An 11,216-nucleotide genomic window follows, 5' to 3' on the forward strand; every position below is an offset into this window, starting at 1 on the left:
TAAATATCCTTCCAAAATTTTGCAAACGATTGGAGTATTATTATCACTATTATTATTTGCCAATGCGGCTTGAGCTGCTTTTTACGGTTTTACCAACATTCTGAGAAACTGTTAGCTGCTGAATTCTTCACGTCACTAATGAAATAGTAGTAGCTTAATTATCTCTGTTTCCAATTTGATTTGGCGTAGATGTTTGGATCTCTACCAATCACTCTCCTCTAAAAAAAATACTTCTAGTACTACTAGTTAGATTAAAATGAAAGAAATTCATTAGCACACCAATAAAAGAACAAAATTATTGGGCATGCAATAATTTGTTCACTACAATACTAAAAAGCACTGGGAATGGAATGAGACAAGAAAAAGATGCAAATTCATATGATTTGATTCATCAATTAAAAGGCAATCAAGCAAGCAAAGCTCATATTCTCTCGATTTGACAACTTATGGCAACGCCCACATAAATCCAAACACTAAAACCCAACCCCTTTTTTCACGATTGAAATTAATCTTCCCTCTCTATGAGATGCAGTTGGTAGTTCAACTGATCACGAAGCTGCCATTTTCGCTTTCTCAAAATGGCCTTCTAGGATAAATCCGCAACCACAATTATTTCTTACTAATTTTTTGTTTCTTTGAGGGGGGGTTTCAATTCAGGGACAAAATGCAATCAGGGAGTTCAGGTGAGTTGCGATCGGGTGTTGGAGCAGCAGATACTCGAGGGAAACACAGGATATCTGCTGAATTGAAGAGACTTGAACAAGAAATTCGTTTCTTGGAGGTAACTTTCTGTTGACTTCATTTTAGCTTTTTAATTCATTTTTTTTATGAGTTTGTGTTATAATGGTGTAAAGGTGAAATCTTGCTGCCAATGGTGCATTTTAGGATTGAACTTTTGTTTTGGTTGGTCTTTGCTTCTTGTAAGGTTGTGAAATTATTGGGTACAGAGAACAAAACAGCTGCCCTAATTGGTTGGACAGTAGACTTTTCGTTGTGCAGATGTCTTTTTTTGTTGCTTATCTGCAAATTGGGGCCACCGTAGTTTGTTGAACTTGGTTAAATTAATTTCTCCCCAGCTGATAATTTTCAGTAAAAGGAAAGCTTTGGAATGTGAAATTTGTTTTGTACTAATTCTTTGCAGTTCAGTTAGTTAATAGACTGGTATTTTTCACCTTAAGAAGCTTATTGGCTTTGAATATTGTGTGTAAACACTTAACTGGTATTGCCCTCAGAGTGTGTGTGTGTGTGTGTGTTTGGAGGAATAACTTCCATTAGTTCTGTGGAATGTGAAATGTGTCTTGTAATTCTTTGCGGTTTGGATGGCTAAATAGACTGATAATCTTGACCTTAAAGAAGCTTACTGGCTTTGAATTCTTTATGTAAACACCCATTGGTATCAGCCTCACTCCTCAGTGTGAGTGTGTTAAGAGGAATAACTTCCATTAGTTCTGCATGAAGATATGCAATGTTAGAGATTTGCTCTATGTTTTGATGATTATAAATGGATGGACGTTGTCTAGAGATTTCAATACTTTTGCTCGGGCTAGATACTAGGAAAGTACTTTAAAAATCTCCTTTTTGTGAATTGGAATTTGTTTCTTTGATGTGTTTGGTATTGTTGTTGAGGTTTGGCATTAGAACTTGAGGTATTGGGCTAACAAGGTTTTGATATATCGTTTTTAGAGTCAACAACCACATGTTTGTTAATTAGCTCTTCACTTTTCCAAAACTAATAAACCCCATGTAACATAAAAATGAGTTGTTCTGCACTGGATAAGTAGGTTATACGATATAATGGATGCCTACAGTTGAACTGTGACATAGTAGTAACATGTGATTAGAGGAGCTTATCATGCAAGTTTTATCGATTTTTTATTCTGATATGTTTTCGCTGATACTAAAACTCTCTTGTTTAGTTTAAAGGTAGGTTGTGAAATTCTTATATTGCTAGATCCTATAAGTCCTCATGAAATGGCTTGTTTGATGCTGCATTTATTTTGCTTGTATACATGTGTGCCAAATTACTGGATGTGGCTCGCTTTTTACCCTTGCAGCACAAAATACCAGAAACTAGCCACGGCATCTTTAAAACAGAGGAACATATGAAATCTTAACTATAAAATCTGTATGGCAATAGATTGACGTCTTTGTGAAGGGGAACCGTAGAATTTCAAGATTCTGAGGTTAAGTAGTTAGAGATTCTGTGCTTCATGAGAAAATTAGTAAAAAAATTCTAGGATATTCTTGAATAATCAAATGGTGTTTAGAAATGCATACTGCCGGAGTGACTTCGGTACTTTCTTTTTATTACTATTATTTATTCGTAATTGGGTTGGTTGTATGAAAGTTCAACCAAAAAAATATCTCATGACTGAGAATTGTTGTACAGGAAGAATTGGAACAACTTGAGAAAACGGAGAACGCCTCAGCAGCTTGCAAAGAGTAAGCATGATGATACTAGATTACACGTTCGTTTTCTTATGGTCATCTCTCTAACAAGAAATATATCTGGCCAGGATGCTTATCAATATCGAAACTAGACCCGATCCTTTGCTCCCAGAGTAAGAAGCGTGGTTGCTTGTTTCCGTTGGATGCTCCAATCAACTACTCTTGTTGAGCTTGTTTCTTGTCTGTGTTTTTCGTTTCAGGACCACGGGCCCAGTAAATCCGATCTGGGACAGATGGTTTGAAGGCCCCCCAGAGTCTTCAGGCTGCAGGTGCTGGATACTATGATATACATTGCCACGAAAACAAGTTCCAAGCATCAATTTCGTCTTATAACCAGCACGTTAACATCAGACCGTTTGTTCGATGCAGAGCAATATAGTGCCCAGAAAATAACCATGCCTTCCAACTTCCAACTGTGTATTAAACAGACAAAGATGCAAAATTTCAACCCCAATTCTTTTGCCAAAGTTTTATTCAATCGAATGTTAGCCTCGGTGTGCTTTTTTGCTGTTTATTTTATTCTGCATGTCCAGTTTATCTTGCTGTCTATCCTTAGCGCAAGCCTCCTTTAACTAATTATCAAACTAATTTGAAAAAGTTATTAAAAGCCTAACTTGGAATAAGTAAAGATATTAGTGTTTTTCCACTGATCATCTTTGGTTGAGAAAAATAAAAAAGGAAAGTGAATCATCTTCAATGGGATAAGGGAGTATATAAAAATATAAGTAATTAGATGAATACTAGTATATGATTATAAATGGATATAAAATGATTCTTGTGACATATAGTATCAAATTAGGTACAACTAAGTTTGAGTGCTAAGATATCAATAAATCAATATGTATATTACAGAATATCAAAATTTATAAGAAGACTATTTTTTATCATTAATATAATTATTGAGGGGACGGAATTTTGCATTGAGATATTGTATTCAATGCAAAAAAATATAACGTATACTAAGTAAGTGAGGAATAAGTAAGCGTGTTTTCATTAATATTTCAGTTTCCACAATCACGCGTAATGTAGCGTGTTGAATTTCTCCGCATTTTCGACTTATTATTACTAAGCATGCTATCAATCCTTTCCTTTTTATTTTCATTTTTTCTTATTGTGCACTTAATTTTGTTATAAATATAACGTATACTACAAAATATTTTATTTTCTCCAAACTTGGAAAGTTATACTTCTTGCAAACTCCGATTGTTGTTACTTGGTGTCTATCTTCTTTGCCTATTTAGATTAATAGTACTGTCTTTCTCCGTTAAATTATAGTAGTACATACCTATAATTCGAGTTTTAAGATAAATAACCATTTATATCACTAATTTTGATCAAATTCTGATTAGCTTCATAAAGTATGAAACCATTAAGTCACATAATAAAAAACATGAAATTAAAATTTGAAATTATATCAGTCACATAATAAAAAGAACATAAAAATAAAATTTTCAATAATTAATGCGTTATCATGTGGACATAAAATACTAACTAAAATAAATATTGAGATTAAACAGACATCAATATTGTGTTTATTAATCTCAAACAATTGATCATAACTGACAACACTTTGGGAATGAGCTAAATTGATTTAACAAATAAAGATATATTTTAATTAACTTTTAATTTCTACTAATATTTACTTGCTCACGTAAGGAATATCGTAAATGGATTTTGTTATTAGTTTTAACTATTAAAATATGTTGGATTATATATTATACTAAGGTAAATGTAAGATATAAGGATAATAGTAATTTAAATAACAAAGTTTGGTCCACGAACTTTGATATTGAAATATAAAATCACAATTACAATTTTTATAGTGCATTCATGGAATAATTGAGAAAAGTTAAAAATTCATATTTTAGTATTCCAGTTTCAAAATTCATAGAATAAATCAGAATTTGACCAAAGTTCAGTAGTTTACAAGACTATTAACCCTGAAATATATGCACAATCTTAATTTTATACTGCAAGTGTCTATTGTGATATATGTACTTCATTTACCTATTTACTGTATTTGAAACATATAAAAGTAATAAAAATACCCATCACGACATTAGTCCAAAAAATATTGAGAAAAGGTCAATATTATTTGAAATGTGCAAAAGTACAACAGAGTTCAAAATGACAATTTATATAATTCACCATTTTTAATAATATATCTCCTACTTTGATAGTCACATATCTATGATGTGTTCATTAAAATAGAAGTCCAGAATCCAATCTGAATTTCTATACAAATGTGTACTAATGTTATTGAAATTCACATTCTGTTCAAATATTAAACAAATTCAATTTATAGAGTAGTACTAATTAGTACTAGTATATCAATATATATTGAAGCATGGTCATCTACCTGATAACTAACATTCTTACATTTTTGTAATCAAATTGACATGATCAAATATCAATTATACATGTGCGATCCAATAACACATTTTTCTTATAAGATCGAAAGTTTCTTAGAACTTGAGAGAGATTTTCCGATCTTTTCACTGTAGTTGCAGACAAAAAATCTGGCACCCCTGGCCTAACTAATGTAAAAAGATGTTATAAATGATATAGAAAGAAAAATACTATGGTCTTGGTAAAATACTTTATAATATTGGAAGATATTAAACTTGATTATTTGGATGCCTCGTCAGCTGAGCCAATGGCAAAAAACCGCGTTGACAGCCAAGCACTCTTGTGTCGTTTTGATGTGTAAATTGTACTATAGTAATTAATTTTTAATAATTGTATTTTTTTATTTTTTGGAATAAACAGGATTATCACAGTTCCCGAAGCTCAAAGCTGTTTATATTAATTGTTAATTTGGCTCTTAATCCAAAGTTTGGTTGTGAATGTGGCATTAAATAGAGTGTTTATACTTTATACACGAGTTTAGCTGTTTATGTAATGCTCTTTTACATAAATTAATCCACCGAAAGAGTTTAATTTCCATATTTGCTACTAATACTTTCTCTTAAAATGGGTTTTCGAGGGGTTCTAGAGCATATTGATTTACTCATTAATTTACCCTGTTTCTGTGGGTCTTGTTTCTTAGCAAAATTATAATAGTCGAAATTGAGTTATGTACTCCATAATATTTTAATTTATTAGATTGCATCACATCTTAATTACATGGTTTAAGTTGATGTTGTTAAAATTGGTTGAATCTATCATGCAACTTAATATATTTATATGTTTAACTTCAAATATATGAATAGAAACAAAACTTTGTCCGTTTATGCAATTTGTAATATTAATGAGGTTGGTAGTATAATTTTTAAGATATTAAAATAAAATTAAAATAAATAGATTTAAAAAAATAAATAAGGTTAGTTAATGTGTATTAAATGAGAGTGATGATGCTTTATCTATTTCTCATATTTTATAGTGTAACTTTTTAAATCCCTTTTTACACGAAACAAATAAAAACATTATATAATACTCCTACCTAAACGAATATGGCAATATATATTATCATCTCTATATGGATCAATACATAAAATATGTGACCATAATAGATAAAAATATTTTAACAATTTATATATACTTACAAATCCGATTTGCACTATTGTACCTTGTACGTTGAGTGTCAAATCTGAAAAGAAATTAAAAATAATTAAATTCGATCAAATTATCAATTTGATGTTGAAATACTTATATTATGCAAGGTTGTATCGGTATAAATCCTGTTTCTTTTGTCATTATATCATACAAAGAAATTTAGACATACTACAAATTTACTTACAAGCTTAGATCGGCTAGCTCTCTTAAAATATATTTTCTTCCTTTTCGTTTTCATTTTCCTTATCTATTTATCTTCCACTAAACATATTAACAGATTTAAATTACAAAAAGGACACGCCTTTCCTACATCCCGTTAGCATGTTTAATTTTAGCCATAATATCTGCAATAAGGCAATCCCAAAATCAAACTCAAAGTTAGTCATAATTTATTACTCCTATTTTTTGTTCTTTGAATTTTCATAATTGTAATGTTTTTAGAATTATATTGGCATTATATAATTTCCACTGCACTTCATTAGATCTATTTTTAATGGAATACAACAAAAGAATTAAATAAACAAAATCTAGAGCGCCGCTTACATGTGGCGCACGTGCGACACAGAAGGCAAATCCCCCCTCGTGCAAGAAGCCCAGCCAGGCCATTGATTTTGGAAAACGCTTTCCAATTTATACTAATTTTTTATATTTTCACTTCTAATTAAGAGTATCAACTTAATCCATTTGAACTATCATGGTTCCACAACAATCAAAAGCCAACAGCTGTAAAAACAAAATACTCCATGTTACATGGAGTACAAATCTCAAGAAAATTAGAATTTCGTTATATCAGTAATTCTCTTAGTTTTATTAGAAATGCTATTCGTTTTCAGTGTTAATTTAATATTGTGTGGAAAGTGAATCTCAATTTTATAAAAAATATTTCATTTCCAATTAACCAAGATAATCCGCATAACTAATACTACCTCCGTAAAAGACGAGAATAAATAAATTGAGTGTGAAAGAAACTGACGAAACCTTTTCATGGTGCACCTTCGCAGAGCAAAATACTTCAGTATTGCATGAATATAATTTAAAAAAATAAAACGGGGTTGGAAAAATTCTTCAAAATGTGTATAATTCCAAATATGAACATAGAAAATTGGTCAAGAGAAAATCCAAAGCACAATATTTGAAAGGTCAAAACATGAGCTGGCTTAGGCTTACCAATGGAGTAAGAGAAAGTGAGTGAGGCACGAGATGCTACTTTTGACCTCTTTCAGCTAGCATGTAGGAAGGAGTATCTGTATCTATTTATTTATTTTCATTTTATCAATTGTGTCATTACAATTATATTAACCGGAGTTAATTAGAAAAAATTAACAGTGTCATATTACTATATTAGATATAAATTGTCATTCATTCACGATATTTTGTCACTATGATACCTTCTATAATAATTGAGTCATTTTCTTTTTTTTAGCAAAAGTCAAAAATATTTCTTCTAGTTTATTTCTACATTTTTCATTTTCTTATTGTGGAAAAAAACATATGAAAAATGTGGGAGACCTTTGAGGTGGCCAAGACCTATGACCTTTTATCTTAGTAACCCCCAAATGCATTAAGAGATAATCTTGATTGCAAGGCCTTTCAAGTGCTTTCTCTAGCCTATAAAAAGGCTTGGTCTTGGAGTTGAGAATGCACCAACAAAAAAACATTCTCTCTTCTCTCTAGTGCTCTACATCATAGTAGCATTGCATAGCTCGATTCTCGGAACTTCATCAAGTTCGCTGGTGCCTAGCGGGTTTGAGGTGCTTCTACACGCTAGGAGAAAGTCGTTTTATCTTTGGGGGCAATACGTCATTCCGTGAGCAATAGACGGGGCGTAATTTGTCTTGCGGAAAGAGGGCTTCCCTCGACTCGACTTATTGTTGGTTTGTTTTATTTTATTTTCGTTGTAATTTTCATTCCACTTATTGTTATTATCTTCCTTCGATTGTAATAGTTAGAGTACCGCCTGTAACGGCTTGAGAATTTTATCCCTTTATTTCTAACACTTACTTCATTTTTCTTTTACTTGACTAACTAAACACAATTTTTTTAAAATTGCGTGTCGAAAAAAAATGCCTCCATTACTGTGGAACGGTGAGAGTATAAATTATCGCCTATTATAATAGCCTAATATATCGCTGCACACTAATTATGCGTCGCCGTCAATATGTTTTGGTTTTTGATACTAATAAGTAATAACAGTCTATCTTATAGAGCAGACTAGCATTAGAGTTATTTAATGTAGAATTGTAGATTGACTGTAAATTATAGTACTAGTGTAAATTAACGTATCTTTTGTTTGGCTCCTACCTATAATGATATATATTACTACATGTGATCTAATTAATGGCCCCTTTTCATTTTAAAGTGTATATTTAGATCCAGAGTGCATTAGTTTTCGTTGGTCACGAAGGAGTTGACGTGGGGGTGTGCGGTAGAATAATGCACTACTACACATATTGACCTACTCAAATCAAGACCCCTATTTATTTATTTTATGTTTTTGACTCTTCAATATAATTATATTTTCGTAAAGTTTAATGAAAATGGGATGTATTTACAAGCTATTTTCTTGTCTCCTTCTGCCTCCCCCCCTCTACATAAGCCCATCGAGGAATGACCCATTCTAACCATCCTCTCTCTCTCTCTCTCTCTCTCTCTCTCTCTCTCTGCACAAGCCTAATGGCCATGGGAGACACACTGAACAGAGACCAGATAGTCGAGTTCCAAGAGGCCTTTAGCCTATTTGACAAAGATGGAGATGGTAATTAATTAATAGAGTTCTTAGCTTCTTTTTTTTTTTGCATGTTTCTGGAAAATTTCATTATTGATGTAATAAAATTGCAGGTTGCATTACCATTGAAGAATTGGCGACTGTAATAAGGTCTTTGGACCAAAACCCCACTGAGGAAGAACTCCAAGACATGATCAACGAGATCGACTCCAATGGGAACGGCACCATTGAGTTTTCCGAATTCTTGAATCTCATGGCCAACAAAATGAAGGTAAATCCATTCATTTCAATCTCCCTACTATTGTGTATGTTATTTGATTATTTATGTACACTAATTTATCTCTAATGAAAAAACATACTACTAGGAAACTGATGCAGAGGAAGAGCTTAAAGAAGCGTTCAAAGTGTTTGATAAGGATCAAAATGGCTACATCTCAGCTGAAGAGGTATAAAATTTGTCTGAAATTTATACACCAACAACTTAATTAATCATGTTATCAATTTCTTAATAAATTCACTTGCATATTTATGTATGTGTGTGTGTCTTGTGTTTTTTCGATGATAACCACGTTTGTTCATCATCCGTAGCAATCATTGTACTTGCACTTGATAAGTACCATATAAATTACAGTGTTTTTATTTGTTTTCATCATATATTCATTGATTTCATACATGGTCTCATACAATTTGGCTTTTTGTCAAGGGCAAACAAGGCATTCACAAAATTTGATTTCAACCCCTCCCTATGTGATTTCAACCCCTCCCTATGTTTTCCGAAAAGACAAAATTACACGTTAATAGTATATTCTCTGAATTTCTTACACGGTGTTGAAGAATATAAGGAGACTTTATTTAACTCATCTGAACATTTTGAGTCAACCAGTCTCTCTATACAGGGTTGTGGACACAAATCACCAATACAGTTGACTAAATCAAGCAAATGCACTTAGATCAATTTAAACTATCATTTCCTTAATCTCTGCAACCCATATTTTAATTAGTATTTTGTGATTAATTAATCGGATTTCGTGCAGCTTCGACACGTGATGATCAACCTAGGGGAAAAATTAACAGATGAAGAGCTTGAGCAGATGATAAGGGAGGCTGATTTGGATGGAGATGGACAAGTTAATTACGATGAATTTGTGAAGATGATGCTGGCTATTGGATAGAAGAAGAAGAAGATTGCTTCATTATTTGTTAATCTCATGCATGTTTAATTAGTCTTTGCTTCAATTGTCTAATTAAGTTTAAGCAGTTAAACTTATGTTAATTACAAGTAGGTGGGCTTGGTTAAGTTAATCCTTAAAATGAAATGAAGGAATGAAAACATCCCAACATTTAATTGTGATAAAATATACTCCTATGCATAAAGGTTTTCAGTTTGTATGGATTCTGTATAATTTGTTGCTTCTTTATACTTGTAATATCTATAAAGATTAAAGGGTATTTTTATTGGTTCTTTATATTTAACATGTATAAAGAGTATTTGTGTGCAATTGATTTTACTTTTGTTGCTTGCAAGAGTTTATGTCAATCATTTTTATTGAATTAGTCTCTGTATTTTTTAGAATCTATGTTTTCTTTCTTTTCTTAAAGCTTTCTTTGCCACTGCATATAGTACTACGTAGTGTGAAGTGTAATCTAAAAATGTGGAATACTAGATTTTCATGTCTGAACTTTCAAAATGAGGTGTAATCCAAAAATAAAGTCTCAAGAAAGTGCTATATTTCTTCCACATAAGGTGAAAAATATGCATAACTAGATCTTGATGAGTGCTTACATAGATATGATTACTGATTACAAAGAGATGATGATTTAGTATTATCGACACATTTAGAGATTATTGAGGAAGTGGTTGAAGCCGTCTGCCACTGCTAGCCGGGGGCACATGAATCCGTCCAGAGGCCGGACTCTCCCGATTCTTGGCCAAGCTCCGCTGCCAACAAACTATCAACGAAGTTACAATGGTAAAATCAACACTCAATCTTAAACCAAAACAGCATCAAAATATATAGATAGAACATCTGAAAAAAATTATATCCATCATCTCCATTCCAAGATTATCCATAGTCTTTAACTCTTCATTAGCAGGGTAACTGTAACAACACCAATTTGCATCCAGAATGAAAATATCTAAACCCAAACATCTCAATATCAATAAATAGTCTGGGCAATCAGAGTGTGTTGAACATCTCAAAAAGCAAAACTTCAATGTAAGCTACAGAGAAATCAAATAAACATAATCACTTCATTACAGATTTTTAATCTTAGTGCATATTAGTAAGTTCATATCACCATTATGGTGCGGATTATGGTTGCAGTCTTGTAATGTACAACCAAAGGATTAATAATGGTTATATATATTCTAATACCTTATAATGTTTTGAAATCTATCATAATCTTTGTAAAATATATTAATTTTATATAGTACAATCTTTTAAACTTTTATCAAATCTGTTATAATTCAATTTCATATTGGTGATAT

General features: G+C 31.8%; 2 protein-coding genes across 2 annotated transcripts; both read left to right on the top strand.

Moving 5' to 3' along the window:
* The first annotated feature begins 295 nt into the window (after nucleotides 1–295).
* LOC125193486 (guanine nucleotide-binding protein subunit gamma 2-like) lies at nucleotides 296–2,941 on the top strand. The gene is made up of 4 exons (XM_048091280.2): nucleotides 296–781; nucleotides 2,390–2,442; nucleotides 2,517–2,561; nucleotides 2,649–2,941. Exons 1-4 carry the CDS (start codon nucleotides 665–667, stop codon nucleotides 2,731–2,733), a joined length of 300 nt encoding a protein of 99 aa, XP_047947237.1. The 5' UTR covers nucleotides 296–664; the 3' UTR covers nucleotides 2,734–2,941.
* Nucleotides 2,942–8,641: 5,700 nt separating this feature from the next.
* LOC125195711 (calmodulin-like protein 11) lies at nucleotides 8,642–10,194 on the top strand. Its single transcript, XM_048093883.2, has 4 exons — nucleotides 8,642–8,758; nucleotides 8,842–8,999; nucleotides 9,094–9,174; nucleotides 9,763–10,194. Exons 1-4 carry the CDS (start codon nucleotides 8,677–8,679, stop codon nucleotides 9,898–9,900), a joined length of 459 nt encoding a protein of 152 aa, XP_047949840.1. The 5' UTR covers nucleotides 8,642–8,676; the 3' UTR covers nucleotides 9,901–10,194.
* Nucleotides 10,195–11,216: the final 1,022 nt, after the last annotated feature.

The sequence above is a fragment of the Salvia hispanica genome, chromosome 4 (assembly GCF_029641045.1).
Source record: "Salvia hispanica isolate PSC_SH4W2 chromosome 4, Shi_PSC_v1, whole genome shotgun sequence".
NCBI classification, from domain to species: domain Eukaryota; kingdom Viridiplantae; phylum Streptophyta; class Magnoliopsida; order Lamiales; family Lamiaceae; genus Salvia; species Salvia hispanica.